We start from the raw sequence: 17,745 nt of genomic DNA on the forward strand, positions 1-17,745 counted from the left end.
TCATTTACTTTTCAAAACAGCTGTAGAAGGTATATTATTGACCAGGAATGAGCTCCAGCAGCCATTTCAGACCGTGAAGTGACCGTAGGAAGTGGGAGGACAGGTACAGGGGAACAACAAAACATTAGGAACCTGGGAGCTCGCTGGAGCTGAACTGAGAGACCCACAGGAGCCCTGAAGGAGCTGCTCCCCCAATACATACAGGGAAGTGAATCTGCACTGTGCAAGGGTGGACTGTAGTGGATGCGAATGCAGGCTATGGGGCTCCACCTTGCCTAAGGTCATATCCTTCCTGGAGCCGTCCACATCTGGGGACTGAATGAGTGAAGCAAGACTATAAAGATCTGGCCACTTGGGCCCAACACAGGACACCTCTGTGAGCAATACCAGTTCAGTTCCAGAACACACCAGACTGGCCTTCGGACGCTTCTACTTCCTCTGCCCAGCCCTACTTCCTCCCCTTCCTCTCACAGGTGTTGAGACCAGATAAGTATCTTGCACCCAAACTCCATCTAGCATCTGCTTGTGGAGAAGCCATCCTGCAACAGTTGGTACGAGGAGTAGCACACGAGGAGATGGGTGGCATCACTCACCCCTTGTGGTGGGTGGAGCACGCACAGCCCCTGTGGTGTGATCGTTGATGTTTCACCAGCTTTGAAGTGAGAGAGTGAGAGTGTGAACCAGTGAAAATGGAACACTACGTGGGTGATGTATTAAGCCTTTTACATTATAGTCGCTATAAGGAAGGATAATGGAACCGGACGGCTACTCCTTATAGTACTCTTAAGAAAAACAACAGACAGCTGAAAGCCATGGAGTCTCTTTGGTCGCATATAAAGAAACCATCTCCTACACTGAGATGATAGAGACCGGGTCCGGGGCACCTGGGTGGCTCAGTTGGTTAAGCGTCCGACTCTTGATTTTGGCTCAGGTTATGATCTCACAGTTTGGTTCATGAGTCCGAGCCCCATGTAGGGCTCTGCTCTGACAACGCAGAGCCTGCTTGGGAGTCTCTCCATCTCTCTGCCCTTCCCCCACTTGCTCTTTCTCAAAAATAAACAAACGTTGAAAAAAAAAAAAAAAGATACAGACCAGGCCAAGGAATTAATACCTCAAAGATGGTAAACACCCAGCCAAGGCAGTTATGTTATGCTGAATTTGGGGACTTGGTTGGGAAAAGCTGGGGTTGGAGGTATTTGATATCTGGGTAGATACCCTCAAAGGTTTTCACTCCCCAGACTACCTTGAACCTTTGGAGCCTGCCCACATGGTTTACCTTTCCCTATTAACCTAACATTCCTTCCCCTCACCTACTGGACACTAGGCATATAATTATGGTTATCTTTTGGCATATTAGCTGGAAACATGAGATGGAAAGGGAATTATATTTCCCTCCCCCTCAAAAGAACGGTGTAGTTTGCTAGGGCTGCGGTAACAAAGACACACAAACAGGATGGCTTGCCAGGAATGGACTGTCTTACAATTCTGGAGGCCAGAAGTCAGAACAAGATGACAGCAGGGGGGCACCTGGCTGGCTCAGGCAGAAAAGCATGTGACTCTTGTCCTAGGGGGTCATGAGTTCAAGCCCCACATTGGGGTTAGAGATTACTAAAAAAAAATTTTAAAAAAGATGACAGCATGGTTGGTTCCTTCTGAGAGCTGTGAGCTGTGAGAAGCTGTCATTCCTCCTTCCAAGCTTCTGAGGGCTTTCTGGCTATGTTTGGTGTTCCTTGGCTTGTAGGTGCATCATGCCAATCTCCGCCTTCATGTTCATAGCTTTCCCCCTACGTGTGTGTCTGTTTATGTGTCCAAATTCCCCCTTGCTTATAAGGACACCAGTCAAACTGAATTAGAGCCCACCCTAAATGAATTCATCTTAACTTGATCATCTGCGGAGACCCTACTTCCAAATAAGGCCACATTCACAGGTGCTGGGGGTCAGTACTTCAACAGGTTTTCAGGGAGGAGGTGGGGATACAATTCAACCCATAACAAGCTGTAAGACACAGCCAACATGAACTGCCAGGGCCTGGGAACATTTGTTGGGGGCCACATTATGTGTGCTTGATGAGCGGTTGAATTCATCAGCATGACCCTTGCAGATATCAAAAGGGAACTGCAACGTAAAATTGGGTAGAAGAGTTTATTGACTTTTCAGCAATCTTCTAAGATAGGGGATTTAGCACCTGCACGACAACCGGCTGGAAACTTGCTGAAGGGATGGCTGCTGGCATGATGGTGTACCTAGTGCTGCATGACAAATTACTACACACTTAGTGGCTTAGAACAACAATAATCATCTCTCTCAATTACTCATTTACTCAAATGTCTGACAACTGATGTTGGCCCCCAGACTGTGGAACGTGTGGAACAAATATACAGTTTTGCCTGTTTGCGATGTTAACTCATGCCTTCTGTCACAGTCCAGAGATCAGGACCATTTAGACATCCTGGAGATGATTACATTGTCCCATTACATCAATAACATCATGTTGATCGTCCAGATGAGCAAGGAGTGGAGAAGATTCTGGAGACCTTGGTAAGATACAGATACTCCAGAGAGGAAATAATAAACCCTATGAAGATTCAGGGACCTGCTACATCAATATTATTTTTAGGGATCCAGTGGTCAGCAGTGGCCCAAGGCATCCCTTCCAAAAGTGAAAGACAATTCTTGCATCTTGCACCTTCAACCATTGGAAAGCAAGACACTGTCGGACCTCTTCAGAGTCTGGAAGCAGCATACTCCACCCATAGGAATACAGCTCTGATCAAATACTGGGTGATTTGGAAAACTGTCAGTTTTAAGAAAAGCCCAGAACTTTGATATCTAGACACTTGGATCCTCATCATGGCACTCCTGTTAGAGTGGTCCATACGGGGTGCAGGTAATTAACGGAGGCCATAATACGTCAAGGCTGTGATGCAAGTAGCTATGCTGCCTGAGTCATATGTTCTAGCAGGTGGTATTGGTGGTTATTGGCAGTGAAGGAACAATGCAATGTGGAGTTTCTAACATGCCCCAGTAGGAGATTCGCAATTCAGGACCCTGAGGTTCTGACATACCACTTGGAGCAGAGAATGTATATGTCTTTTGGGGGGAAAAAATGCCTTGTTTTGCTACTGTGTTCTGATAGGAATGTAACACCTGACCTTGGGACACCAGATCACCATGCAGCCCAAATTGCGCATTATGAGATGGGTGCTATCAAACTTACCAGGTCGTAAAGTCAGCTGGGCCCAGCACAATCCATCATAAAATGGAAGCAGTGCATTCAAGACTGAACCTGAGAATGTAGAAGTCACAGGTGAGTGCCGAATAGGTAGCCCAGACCCGTACAGCACCCCCTGCTGTTGTGCTAGAGCCACTCCACCATTCCACATCTGTGACCATACAGGGGGCCTTGATGACCAATTGACAAGGAAAAATCTTGAGCTTGGTTCATAAATGGGTTGGCTTGGGGGATGCCTGGGTGGCTCAGTCAGTTAAGCGGCCAACTCTTGATTTCAGCTCAGGTCATGATCTCATAGTTTGTGAGTTTGAGCCCCATGTCGGGCCCTGTGCTGGCAATGCAGAGCCTGCTTGGGATTCTCTTTGCCCCTCCCCCACCCACTCTCTCTCTAAATAAACTAACTAACTAAATGGGTTGGCTTGGTATGTGAGTTCAAACTGCACATGGACAGCAGCTACACTGCAGCCTCACTCCGGGGAGGGGGGGGGGGGCTTGTAAGACAGTGGTAAGGGCATATCCTCCCAAAGGGCAAAGGCATTCACTTTTTTTTTAATGTGACAAGTGAACCACGGACAGTGTTGGATGACCTAGGTAGGTGGCTGGCTTAGGGCCTGGAACAAAATCCAAACCTGGGATAAGGAGCTCTGTGATACACGCATGAGGATAGATTTATTGGAATAGGCACCAAGTGGGTGGTCTTTGTGTAAAATGTTGAAGTCTAGAGAGCATCCATGAAAGAAGTATTAAACAGCCAAGTGGACAGAATGACTGGCCAGCTACATTGGACAGCAGTTGCCACTGGGCACAAGGACAAAGTGGCCAAGGTGCTAGAGCAGAGGCTATCCGTGGGCCCAGCAGTGTGAGTTCTCTGACCACGGCTGAGCCACCGGCTGCCACTGAATGTCTAACCTGCCAGCAGAAGAGACCAATGCTGAGCTTCCATTATGTCTCCTGACCTTGAAAAGGTCAATCAACCAACTTCACTCTATTGGAACTTCCATTCTGTAAGGGGCAGCAGTTCTTTTTCACAGGAATAGATTCATATTCTATGTATGCTTGGGCTTCTTGCCCACAAATATCAACCAGCAAGGGCTTAAGGAGTGTTTGTTCCACTGGCACAGGACCCCATATGGCCTCATATCAAATAGGACTCACTTTACAGCACAGGAAGTGCAGGAGTGCACTTTAGGCAGCAGAAGTGCAGTGACCATGAGATCCACTGCCTGAGAGAGCATCGGGACAGCCAGCCAAAGGCACAGCTGTGGTGCCAAGTTGGGAGTTAATATTCTGCAAAGACAGGGTGCCGTTCAGACCTTTATATGCCACTGTATCCCCAAGAGGAAGGATACATGAGTTGAAATCAAGGGGTGGAAACAGGAGTGGCCCCGCTTACCATCGCTTTCCACTGTGGCACTCTGTGCTTCCTATCTTCCCAAGTTCAGACTGCAGGGTTAGAAGTCCTAGTCCCCCAAAAGGACCCTCACGAGGGAACATGCCAACTGTTCCCCTGGATTGCAAACTATGGTGGTCTGGAAACCTTGGGGTCCTTGCATCTAGGAACGAGCAGGCAAAAGGAGGAGTCACTGTCTTGGCAGTGGAGAAGGTAGGGCATCTCCTGCATTAATTACACAATGAGGAAGAATATGTGGAACCCCGGTGGTCTGTGTGGGTGCCTCTTGGTAGTCCTTTGCTTAACTATGATGAAAAAACTAAAGACTTAAAACACTAACTCAAGAAGATATATGCACCCCTCTGTTTACCGCAGCAGTGTTTACAGTAACCAACAAATGGAAGCAGCCTAAGTGTCCACTGACTGATGAATGGATAAAGAAGTGGTGTACATACAATGGAATACTTCTCAGCCATAAAAAAGAATGAAATCTCAGCATTCACTATAATATGGATGGAACTAAAGGCTATTATGCTAAGTGAAGGAAGTTAGGCAGAGAAAAGACACAAACCATATGATTTCACTCATATGTGGAATCTTAAAAACAGAACAAACAAGAAAGAGAACAGACTTATAAATACAAAGAACTGGTTGTTGCCCGAGGGGAGGCGGTGGGAGAATGGGGGAAATAGAAGGGGATGAAGACCTACGAACTCCAGTGGTAAAATATGTTAAGTCATGGGGATGAAAAGTACAGCACAGGGAATACAGTCAACAATACAATAACATTGTTCAGTGACAGATGGTGACTATGCTTATCGTGGTGATAATGTATAGAATTGTTGAATCAATATGTTGTGCACCTGAAACTGATATAACATTGTATATCAACCATATTTCAATTAAAAATAAAAATACATTAGAAATAAAAACATAAGCTAAAAACATTTTATTCCATCAAAAATTAAAAAATGGGGGCCCCTGGCTGGCTCAGTCAGTAGAGCATACAACTCTTGATCTTGGTGTTGTGAGTTCAAGCACCATGTTGGGCACAGAGATTAAAAATATTAAATATAGAAATAAAAATGCATTAGAAAAAAAAAGAAGTCTAAAGAATTCAACTTGCACATGTAATGAAAGGGTCTGCCTCTCGATTCACAGATTCCTGAAGTCTGGCTGTAAGGGAGGGAGCAGATACGTGTGCTAATGGTTTAAGGAGCACACCGCTTTCAGACAGTCCCTCAAACTTTTAAGATGTGTTTCCATGCTGGTGCCGAAAGAGAGCCTTCAGCAACCACTCCACTCTTTGGTCAAGGCAATTTTTTCCAGCCGATGGGATACATGGTGTTAGTTCGCAAACTGGTCCCCGTATGTGGAGGGAAAGGAGAGACCAGAGGAAGAGGCGGACAACTTCAGGTTGGTAGGTGGCAGCTATACTAAGCAAGGTACCTTCTTTACGAGGCCTCTCTTGGGCAGACATCAGACAGGCAGATCTCCACACCCACCTGCCAGAACCTTAAAGGTTTATATAGAGGCCTTCACAGGATTCAGTCACATACACGATCCAGATGGTGTCAACAAGGCTATGTCCTTGGAACAGCTCCCACAGTGGGAACAGTAGGCAGTGGGTACGTTCCAAGGACAGGGGAGGGAGTGGAGAGCCTCCAGTTGCACAGGTCCAGCTCACAGGTCAACTGGCAGTCACATCCTCTCGATGGCCTCCCCCAACACACAGTGAGACCAGTGAGTTCTAGGAGCGTGAGCTGACCCTGCCCCTTCATGGCTTGAGAACAGCCCGTGCAGGGCTGCAGCTGGGTGGGATACTCTGTAAGCCCATGGGTGCTGGTGCCGACGGATGCATTGCAGGCAGGAAGCCCAATTCACACCTGGAACGTGTGTCTATTTCTAGGCTGACAAATCACGGCCTCCTCTGTAACGTAGGGAGCCAGGCTGCCACATCACCGTCTCAGCATTGGCATTCTGCCGGCAACGCAGGCGCCAAGAGGCAGAAGCCAAATGGAAATCTCCCCAAATCCACCCCTAAGCTGGGTGGTGGAGTCACTCCTGTCCACTCCTAGCCGATGCCAGCCTGCCGTGTAGATCCGTCTGAAGAACAAACCCGTTCTCTCCTGTTCTGTCAACTGGTCATGGGGAACTTCCCAGAAGAGCAGAGCACAGGGGAGGCAGGAAGTAGAAAACTCAGCACCACTCACTCTGGTCATTCGGATCTGTCCAGACCCAGTGTTGTACTTCCTCCAACGTGATGGCATTAGACGGTGGGAGGGAGTTCTGGGAGGTAACTGGGGTAGAGGAGGTGGTGAGGGTGAAGCCCATATGACCGGGATCAGCGCCTGCCGAGTCAGAAGGCTTGCTTCCCCTCCCCACTCTCCGCCACTCGAGGAGACAAGTCAAAGTAAGCGGTTTGCGTCCTGAGGGGCCTCGCCAGAACCCCACCCCACTGGCACCCTCATCTTGGGCCTCCAGCCTCCACAACTGCGAGAAATACATTTTTGTTGTTTGTAAGCCACACAGTTTATGGCATTTCGTTACAGCAGCCCAAGCTAAGGCTACACGGTGTCCAGCCCTCCGCGGGTGTGTCACGGCGTGTTTGGGCCGTCTCCTCCCAGAGGAGGCCTGTTCTTCTCTACTGGGATCGAACTCTTGACATGGGTCCAAAAGCAACAGCACCTGATAAAAAGGTTTATATTCAGGCTCCCTCGTCACTTTTTCCTCAATACCAACCAGAAAAGACGATTAGTTCAATTTCAGCAGAGGCAGCAGTGCCCGTCACTATCTTATTTTAGGGTCTTTGTTTAGACATCATAGGACTTTGACCCATTCCACTGAAAACATCACAGTCACAGGTCCTAATGAATGGAAAGCAGCAAGAGATACGCTGGCTTGTGAGGCAGATTCCATTCAAAGTCAGGGCTGCCCCTGTGGCAGTTTCTGGGGGTCAAGGAGCCTGCAGAATAGCATGTGTCCCTTCCAATGTCAGAGGCAAACAGCCGTGCCTTGTACCGCCTACCGTGAGGGATGGCTCGTTTGGACCCAGTGTGCATTCTGAGGAAGCCACAAGACGTTAGCATCCCCGCAGACCAGGACGACCGCAGGCCTGCAGCTTTGACGCAGGCCGTCATGCTTGCTGCTCAGGTCATCAAGACACCCAACGCAGGATGCTGGACACTGCTTCACTTAGCCCCATTAGGGCAGACCACTAGGGTCTTGAAGCAAAGCTTTGCCTCCTCCTGTTGCTAACTCAGTTTCCATTCGAGAAACATCAAACTTACCCCTGAATCCTGGCGGAGACCAAACTCCTGCCCAAGCAACACACAACTCACGCAGCACGTTGTACCCTGGGTGCTGTGTGATGGCTGAGCCGTGAGGACAGGCAGGTGCAGTGAAGCCCTAATCACCTTAAGCGCTATTTACATGAGTGTAATGAAAATATACAGATTTGACCTTTGCTGTTGGTTTCCTGGCTCCTAAAACCCTTGGCATTTCCTGATAAGAGTGTCCTTTTGTTACAATGAGCCCCCTTTGACTGCCCCTGAGTTTTTCACTAATGACTTGGCTCATGGTGAGGTCCCTAGATAGCTTCAGGATGGGGGCCAGTCACCAGAGGGGCGGGGCTGGAGACGGACTTCAGGCACGTGGCAGATAATCATGACTACATCACGAAGCCCTGATAAAAGCCAGTGAGCGGGGCGCCTGGGTGGCGCAGTCGGTTAAGCGTCCGACTTCAGCCAGGTCACGATCTTGCGGTCCGTGAGTTCGAGCCCCGCGTCAGGCTCTGGGCTGATGGCTCAGAGCCTGGAGCCTGCTTCCGACTCTGTGTCTCCCTCTCTCTCTGCCCTTCCCCCGTTCGTGCTCTGTCTCTCTCAGTCCCAAAAATAAATAAACGTTGAAAAAAAAAAAAAAAGCCAGTGAGCAAGGTTTGGGGGGCTTGCAGGTCGGTGAACATCCTGTGTGGGTGGCACGCCCACAGAGGGCAGGGAAGCTCTGTGTCCTGCCCCTGAGCCTGTCCTGCACGTCACTTCCACTCTGCTGCCCGAGTCCTATCCTTCACACCAAACCAGTGAATCCAGCATTTCCGTGCATGGAGTCATTCTGGCAAATCAACAAACCCGAGGGGAGAGGCTGTGAAAACAGCCACATTTGTAGTTGTGGCCCGGGGACCCCACTTACAGCTAGTGTCTACACTTACAGCTAGTGTCTAAAGTGGGGCAGTCCAGGTAGTGTCAGAATTAAAGTGTACAAATGTAAATTGCATGAACAGGTGGTCTGGGTTCCCATTAAATTTCCCTGAGTTGTCCCCATGCCTCTGTCCACTCCTGTTTGGACATGGATTTGGTTTCCTTGCCCAAAGCTCATTTGTGGACCGCCCCCCCCCCCAAATTCGTGTTCAGCATCCCTGCTTCTCACAGAGAGTGTGGCATTCCCTTTTACTGTTAACTCCCATCACCCGGAAGGAGCTCTCCTGGCGGATGGTGGAAAGGCCTGCCGACTCGAGGCACCCCTCAAGGAGCCTTTCCTCCCACGGCAGGGGAGCCTGGGGGTGAGCCGGGCACAGCCCCTCTTACCGTCATGCCAATGATTCCGGAGCAATTTCTGCTTCTCGTCCTGTGACACTGGGCTCTGCTGTCCCAAGGGAGCTGCTTCCTCCAGACAACAGTCCCTTTCAACAAGAGCAGACTGTCCCCTGAATCAGCAGGGGCGGGGTTGCTGTATGGGCTGGTGTGACTGGCCCCAATCACCACAGGGCAGCTGGATGGCAGCCCACAGTGAGGACAGGAAAACCCATCTGTAGCCCATCCTCACCAGGCACCTCTTGGTACTCGGTAATTTCAGACTCAACTGTAAGAGGAGAAAACAAGGGACATCTTCTAAAACCAAGACCATTATGATCTCAGATCTTTCTGGTGGGAAGCTTATGTCACCCAACCAGACAAGGTGCTGGCTGAGGACCAGGAAACAAGGCCCTGGCGAAGGAAGAGGTGATAAATGTCGAGTAGGGCCTCGTGACTCCATGCAGAGCAGGGACACCTTCCCCTTCCATCTCCCCCACTTTGTGTGACAAGCCACAGTGCATCAGCTGCACAAAGTTGTGAAGGGCTGACCCAGTCCTACAGGCGAAGGCTGTCTCCCCTGGAGAGCAGCACTATTGAGATGCAGCCCCGTGTGGGCCTTGGAGAGGCCCAAGGCCATCGTAGATAACTCACCTCAGGCAGGCGGATTAAGTTACGTCTCAGTCACGTGTGTGAAGGAGAACACATGCTCAGTAGATGAGGAGTAGACGCGCTGCCCACGTGCCTTCAGATCAGTTCTCGCCCGTCTGTCCTGCACAAGGACCGTCCCAGGCTCCCTTGTCCGGTCTTGGCCGATAGGAGGGTGAGAGGACAAAGATGGACGTTTCTCTGGAGGCTGACACGTCTTATCATGTGGTCAGCTCCCGCAAGAGCGCCCTGTCCCTGTGTCCCTGACAGCCCCTGGGTGCCAGCAGCTTCTGGCCGGGCTCAGAACAGCGCCCCTGCCTGCAGAGTAATCAAATCCTTGTATTAAATCCCCTTTGTTTGGAAACCCAGTGTGGTTTCTGTTTCCCGGTCTGAGCTCTGATATAGTATCCTACGTTAGAGTAAGACATCCTAGCCCAGACTTTGGGTGGTATTTTTTCATCTTTCATTATGAAAATTTTCAAACAATAACCATATACCATTATATGAGCCAGATTCAATATTTTACAAAGATTTTGCCATGCTTACTTAATCCCTATTTGTGTGTATTTTTTCCTACCCATAGAGCCATCTCAGAGTGCATCCGGTGGTTGTAGCCCCTTGTTCTTAATAATTCGGCATACAACACCTAAGAAAGCAGCATTCTGCTACATAACTGTCAGCACAACCGGGAATTAAAATTCCCTTAAAAGCTATTATCCAGTACAGGTTCAGTTACCCCCAAAACCATCTTTATAGCCGTTGGTCCTCAATTCAGGAACTAAACTTCATACCCATCTCATTGGTTGTGTCTCCTGTTTCTTTTCACTGAGAACAGGCCCTCATCAATGCTGTCAATCTGATGAGACTAGGTGAATCACTTATAGAATATCCCATGTTTGGGGGCACCTGGGTAGTTCAGTCGGTTGAGCGTTTGACTTTGGCCAGGTCATGATCTCACGGTTTGTGACTCTGAGCCTCTCATCGGGCTCTGTGCTGTCAGCTTCAGATCCTCTGTCCCCTCCCTCTCTGTACCTCCCCCACTCATGCTGTCTCCCTCCCTCAAAAATAAAACATTTAGAATATCCCCGTTTGTCTTTTTCCTCATGGTTTTATGTCATTTGTTCCTCCATCTACAAACCAGGAGCAGCCACAGGAGACACTGTGCAGTTCACCCATCATCACACCCAGAGGCCCAAACGCCAGGCCGCCCGCTGACCCATGGGTACTGTGCTTTTAGGACCTGACCTGATTATCCTGCTGTGGGTTGCAGAACGGCGGGTCTCTAATGGGATAGTCCCCTCCTTATTAATTAGCTGGCACCTTTCCATAAGAAGAATGTTCCCTCGCCTACGAGGATGACTGGCCGTTCTCCTATGGAAAGCAGGGTGAACGCCTCTTTCTCTTTAAGGACCAGCTCCCACAGGTACTGAGCTGGGGTGATGGTCACTTCTGCTGGTGGCTCTAAAGGAGGCCTCCCACGTGGACATTTATTCTGTATCTGATAACCAACCAGATCACTATTCTTCTGGATGCGGAACTGAAGAGACACGTCCAGGCTTCAGCGACAGCGACCAGCAGAGCACAGAGCTCAGCAGAAAAGGTGGAAAGGCTGTAAGGAACTGGCCTCACAGTCGTGTTAGCTGCTGCACAGAAAGTGCAGACGCACACCGGTGCTGTAGGCCGGAAGGAACATCTATCATGGAAGTAAGCTGTGATTCAGAAAAAATGGTTTTGTGTTAAAGCCTACGCTCAGCAGAATAAATGTCATACTCAGAGGTCCTGAAATCAACTAGGAAACCAAGTAAGACCCAGCAATAGGCAAGTGGCTACCTGTCTTTACCAGGTGAGGAACACTTTGTGTCCCTCCGAAAACCCTGACATACAGGAATTCCCAGTCTCTGTTTTGGTTTCTTGCCACTGATAAAGCAAATTGGAGAAGACTGAAACACAACACAAGGGCCGTTCACAAATAAAATAGTGCTGGACTTTTATTCTTTTTGGTTTTTGTGTGTTTGTGTTTTTAAACCAAGTCCCCATCTGTACACTTGAAGAAAATAAACAACAGGAGGCGGGCAGGGGCTCTGCCAATGTGCCCGGGGCAGGGCAGACGCCTGTCACTCACGAGCGCACACGTCACCTCAGGAAGGTAAGGACCCAAGACGTACTGAAATTACACAGAATATACTCCACTTGGCTTTGTAGTATTACAAACAGGTGAGAACACCTAAGGCGCCGCACTAGGGGGGCTGGCATCTCAGGCACGTGGGGAGACTGGGTGCTGCCCAGATGCCACGCCACAAGCTTTCCTTAGACAAAGGAAAAAGAACCCAATCTTCTCCTCAAGTAGAATTGTCGTAGGTAAGAGCCGCAAGGATTTTATTCATTGTTTAATTTTCTGGTGGCAGGATTTCTTTGAAGTACAATCTAAAAATAAAGAAAAATGAGGTAGCAATTCGTTAGAACTCTTCATGTGTCTCCTAAGAATTTCATGATACTGAAACAGTACCACTGAATTAATCTCATTTATGGTAAAAATAAGAATTACAACTAGGGGCGCCTGGGTGGCGCAGTCGGTTAAGCGTCCGACTTCAGCCAGGTCATGATCTCGAGGTCCGTGAGTTCGAGCCCCGCGTCAGGCTCTGGGCTGATGGCTCAGAGACTGGAGCCTGTTTCCCATTCTGTGTCTCCCTCTCTCTCTGCCCCTCCCCCGTTCATGCTCTGTCTCTCTCTGTCCCAAAAAAAATTAAAAAAAAAAAAAAAAAAAAAAGAATTACAACTAAAATATACAATGGCTTAAACTACGTTAGTGAAGAAGCCCCCACAAATTCTATCCTGAAACATAATTATTTGTTCCCTGTGAGCATAAAATGGAGCAAAAGGCCCAGCTAGTGATCAAGCAAATGGGTCCCCACGCTCACGCTGAAGACACTGCTCACACTTCTGGAGGTGCCTTCACCCAACGATCCTACTAACAATGGTTAATTATTAAGACCGAAAGTAACAACACTTGCTAACCTGAATACTACAGCCTCTGCGATGTTACTTTTCGTCCCCAGGGTTCAGTGTGTTATTTTAGAAAACAGAGAAGAACTTTTATTACCTGGAGGTGCCCCGCCCAGTCTTTGCTGGATCATCTCTAAATGATGAATATATTCTGTCAACGAATGTTCAGGGTCTTGAGACGCAGTCAGGGATCTTTCTGATTTTGAATTTGAGGATGGAGCGGATCTTCAAACAAACACATAAAACAAGAGTGGAAGTCAGCACCCAGAGCACAGACAGGCAGCAGGGAACGGGGGGAAGCAGACAAACATCGCCTTCATATCCTTTACCACGAAAAAAAAAGTGAAGCATGTACATATGTGTGTGCGCGTTTGTTCGTTTTGGTTTTTAAAATGTAGTTATGCGTGTATGTGTGTATGTACATATGTATGGAAACTCTACGCCCAACGCAGGGCACAAACTCACGACCCTGAGATCAAGAGTTGCACTCCCTGCAGGCTGAGCCAGCCAGGCACCCCAGAAGTAAGGCATTTTTTAAAAATGCTATGTAATGCTTTTAAAAACCAACTTCTATAAAATGTTGCAGGCTTAAAATGACTAAAACTTACTGTATACTATGATTTTATTCATAAAATCGTCATGTATGAATTCATTATCCCAACTGGTTTTTGCACCACTGTCCCTCAGACCCACCTCTTCTTTGTGCCCTGAGGGTGACCCAACTACCCACGGGACTTTTCCGATGGTCCCGAACTGTCCCCTTCACTGGAGGCACAACCCGTCCCATTCTGGTCCCTACTCAGTGCATCTTCCTCCTGGTCCTCTGTTGTCACTGTCTCTCAGGGTAGGGACACTTCCTATTCATCCTCACCCCGTCCACATTGGAGAGGCCTCGGCCACCAGACCAGGAACCTCTGCCTTCCCCACACAGAGTGGACATGTGTGCGTTCCCTGCCTTGCTCGTGGCCGGGCCAAAGCCAAAACTTTCATGATATGTCTCCCTGAGGAACTGCACACGTTGGTGGAACGTCATCAGCACAGGAGATCAAGACCCGGACGCACAGCACATGCGCCTGGGCTGCCCCGTGGCACGGCCGTGGCGCCTTTGTGTACTGCACCATCTCTCCTGTTGGGACAGCCACACCAGTGGCTGCCACACTCCTGAAGTGTGGTCTGCACTGACATGCCACCGTCAGCCAGGGGCATGGGGTGAAGGAGCGAATGCCAGTCAATGGCACTTCGGAGACAGTGCTGTACCCTAAGAGTGGAGCTTGCTCTGGAAAGCTCACTCAGAGAAACAGAAGACTGGATGTGTGTGCAAACACCCACAAAGATGCAAACTGAATTCTGCTACACATTTTAAGGGGAGGTCATGTTGTTGAAAGAAGTACATAAATGACTCCTGCTCTAGATTTCCTCACACGAGCATTTGGACAGGATGGTCACATGGTTCAATCTGCAAAAATGCAACGGAAGTCACATCTTCCGTAATTAGCACCTGGATGAGAAATCCCTCTGTTGGGAAAACACGCTCTGGGGACAAGGCGGGGCCACTTCCTGCCACCCCCACCAGGGCCTCAGGACGTGCCGATTCCATATAATCCTGGCTCAAACCCTTAGGCCATTATGGAAAGCTTTCCTCAATTTAATTTTTAAACAAACCTGCATTTTACCATCCAACCACAAGTGCTCCTATCTCTTAAAATGAAAGGGCTCTTCCCCACCTAAAATAACCTATGGATGTTTAACTGTGTTGCTGTAACATCTCAACTGCCAACTGAGTGCTAAGTACAGAGATAATATCATGTGTGCAAAACCCCAATCCCAGAGAACTATGGTGAGCCCACCAAGGCCTTGCGTGGCTGTGTGCACGTCTGGGGAGGGGTCCCGCGGTTGGAGACAGCCCCGTGCACAGCGGCTGCGCTACGGCGCGGGCCCGGCTGCAGTGAAAACGCAGCCTCGAAGTACACTCACCTCTCCCTCTTACACGGGGAAGCTTTTGGCACAGGGTCCCCAGTGTGGCTGGAGGATGCATCCCGGGTTGGTGGGGACGTGCTGGTTTTGGGTGGAGGCTGCTGCCGTGGCATCGGGAATCCTTCCCCCACAATCGTTTAACGACAAAGGGAATAGGAAAAGAGATGGATGCCTTTTAGTAGGAAGGACCTTCTACCAAAAGTTAAGCTTTTAAGATCTGCATGGCAACTTCAAACATTTTAAACATACCCTATTTATAAAAATTATGCCTTAGAGACTTAAAAAAATGTTTTTTAATATTTAATTTTGAGAGAGAAGGTGTGTGTGACCAGGGAAGGGATAGAGAGAGAGGGAGACACAGTATCTATCTAAAGCCGGCTCCAGGCTCTGAGCTGTCAGCACAGAGCCGAACAAGGGGCTCAAACCCATGAACCGTGAGATCATGTCCTGAGTCGAAGCTGGATGCTTAACCAACTGAGCCACCCAGGCACCCCTGAATTTTTTTTTTTTATTATTATTTTAGGCCATCTCTACACCCAGTGTGGGGCTTGAACTCACAACCCTGAGATCAAGAGTCACATCCTCCACCAACTGAACCAGCCAGGCACCCCTAAAAATTGTTTTAAAGAACTCTATGGGCGCTTCAGCAGCTCAGTCAGTTGAGTGTCCAACTCGATTTCAGCTCAGGTCATGATCCCACGGTCGGGGGATTGAGCCCTGCCACAAGCTCCACACTGAGCTGCTTAAAACTCTCTCTTCTCCTGCTGCTCCGCTCCCCACTGGTGCTCTCTCTTTAAAATATGAAGGAAGGAAGGGAGGGAGGGAGGGAGGGAGGGAGGGAGGGAGGGAGGGAGGGAGGGATGGAACTGTTCTTATTTTAAAAAAGAAAAAAAAGCTCTACAAGAACCCTGAGTTTTGATCACCTGTGTTTTGCCCTTGCCTGCAGGGCTGACCTGACCCCAGCACGCATACTGGCAGTGCCTCCAGGGGATCCTGGGGGCAGTAGTGAGGAGGGTGTTCCTCCCCCCCATTTTGAGGAGAGGTCTCCAAAGAGGGAGAGGCAGAACCCTGGAGACCACCAGGTGCACCTGGTGTAGGAGAAAACTCTCCTAAAGGCCTGAAGGTCAAAAAGCCATTTTTATTTCGAGAAGTAACAAACAGGTAGGAACCAAAGCTAATCTGTGACTAGGGAAGCCCAGTCCCCTGATGGTCAGCTCTGGGGGCAGAGCTCAGGGGGCACCGCCTACTGGCAGCCTCCCACCAGGCCCCCGAAGCCCCGCAGGACAAGGGGCCGCGTGCCCCATGACAGGGGCGTTCTCTGTGCTTGTGCGTGGGTCAGCATGGCACCTGGGGACCAGGTGTGGCTGATCCAGCAGGCAGTGGTGCCCCAAGGACAGATGTGGCCATACCAAGCAGAACATCACTTGGTTTTGGGCAGTAAGATGGACCTTCTACTAAATGAGTTATTGGTCAACATATTTAGCATTTCTACATTTTTTCAACCATTAACTGTGTAAACCCTGGGTTTTTCTACGCTTCCCAACGTTAAAGCCATTTTCCTTCTGAAGCCATCTCGCCTCGCTGCCAGCGTCCCTGGATGTACTGATTTCGTATTTGCTTTACTGCGTCTCCAACGGGCTCAGCCAGCACCTGGCTGCCAGCGGAAAGGGGTTAAGCAGGGGGCCCACCTGGGCGGGCCGCTCGGCCTTGCACAACAGCTCCTTTTCGATCTACTTCTTGCCACTTCTTAACCAAAAAACGTAGTCTACAAAGGAAAAAAAAGGACACAAAACGTTGAAAACTAGAGCAAATAGGAGTGAAAAGAACAACGAAAATCCAGACGTGATCTACGACTGGAATCAGACTCAGGTGGCCCCCCACTGTCTTTGTGGTGACCTTGATGCCTGTGCCCTCAGCACCTTCCTTGCCACAGCCCCCACAACCGCCCAATGCCCACCAGCTCAGAGTCTCACAGACCCCAGTTCAAATCAGTCTGCAACACCTGCTCCCTTCGCCACTAACGCCACCTAATGGCTCAGGACAAAAGGCGCAAAGACAGAGGCTTTTGCCCTCAGGCGCTCCTGGTCAGAAGACTGAGGAGTGCCAGGTGGGTGTCGGGAGGAGCAGCACTGGGGGGGGGGGGGCTCCCTGACCCCTCCTGGGACGGACCCTCTGTGGCTTAGTGGACGCCCTTCGGAGTGGGCCTTCCTGCTGGCTGTTGCTCCAGGCACCGCTGCCTCTCTGACCACAGGCCCTCTCAGAAGGCATGTCTGCCTCGCATCAAACCACTGCTGCTGAAAATGCTCCTCCACCGTCAGGAGTGCTGGCGGCGGGGCCTTGGGACTGCTTACCAGCCCCACAGACCACCTACCAGGCTTCCTGTCCAAAAACGCAGAATGGACAGACAGACAGATGGACACGACAGATGGTGGGGGGGTGGTCTCTGGTCAGAACTCAGAGGTGAGGGGACTAAGTGGCCTGAGGCTGAGAGTCGAGAGCACGAGAGCAAGGAACCCTGATGGACCGGAATGGCCGGTGCTCAGTCTCTGCGGGGAGCAGGGCTCCCACCACCCTCTGCAGCTTGGGGAGAGAAGCCAGGGAAGGCAGCCCACCCAGCTACTGCGTTCAGCGTGTACCCTCCCACAGATGGCTGGGGCCTGAGGACACACCTTGTGGGCATCATGGAGCGGATACAGCAGTACAATTCTTACTGGGACAAACATTTTTAGAAATTCAGCACATCTTACAATTATAATATAAAATGGATTCTCATCACTGTTAATTTTGAACAGGTCAAAATTTCCAATCACACCAGAGTCACATACCTGTCCCCCAAAAGAGACCCTGTGTAAACAAACGACTGGGACAGTGAGCGGCGTCTGAGGCTGGTGGGACCCCCACAGTCTCCCCTCCCCCAGGAGTGGTCTCA

At 49.7% G+C, this 17,745-nt stretch overlaps 1 protein-coding gene across 11 annotated transcripts in view; it reads right to left on the reverse strand.

The window, feature by feature from the left end:
• Positions 1-11,801: 11,801 nt before the first annotated feature.
• The window catches only part of PCNT (pericentrin), a 133,664-nt gene continuing 127,720 nt past the window's right edge, over positions 11,802-17,745 (reverse strand). For all 11 annotated transcript variants that reach the window (XM_043593354.1, XM_043593350.1, XM_043593348.1 and 8 more), the window contains 4 exons: positions 16,505-16,581; positions 14,817-14,937; positions 12,940-13,067; positions 11,802-12,263 (listed from right to left, as the gene is read on the reverse strand). In XM_043593354.1, the coding sequence (XP_043449289.1) occupies positions 12,220-12,263; positions 12,940-13,067; positions 14,817-14,937; positions 16,505-16,581 (370 nt within the window). In that variant the 3' untranslated portion in view covers positions 11,802-12,219. The remainder of the gene's footprint in view (positions 12,264-12,939; positions 13,068-14,816; positions 14,938-16,504; positions 16,582-17,745) is intronic.

The sequence above is a fragment of the Prionailurus bengalensis genome, chromosome C2, assembly GCF_016509475.1.
Source record: "Prionailurus bengalensis isolate Pbe53 chromosome C2, Fcat_Pben_1.1_paternal_pri, whole genome shotgun sequence".
In the NCBI taxonomy this organism is placed as follows: Eukaryota; Metazoa; Chordata; class Mammalia; order Carnivora; family Felidae; genus Prionailurus; species Prionailurus bengalensis.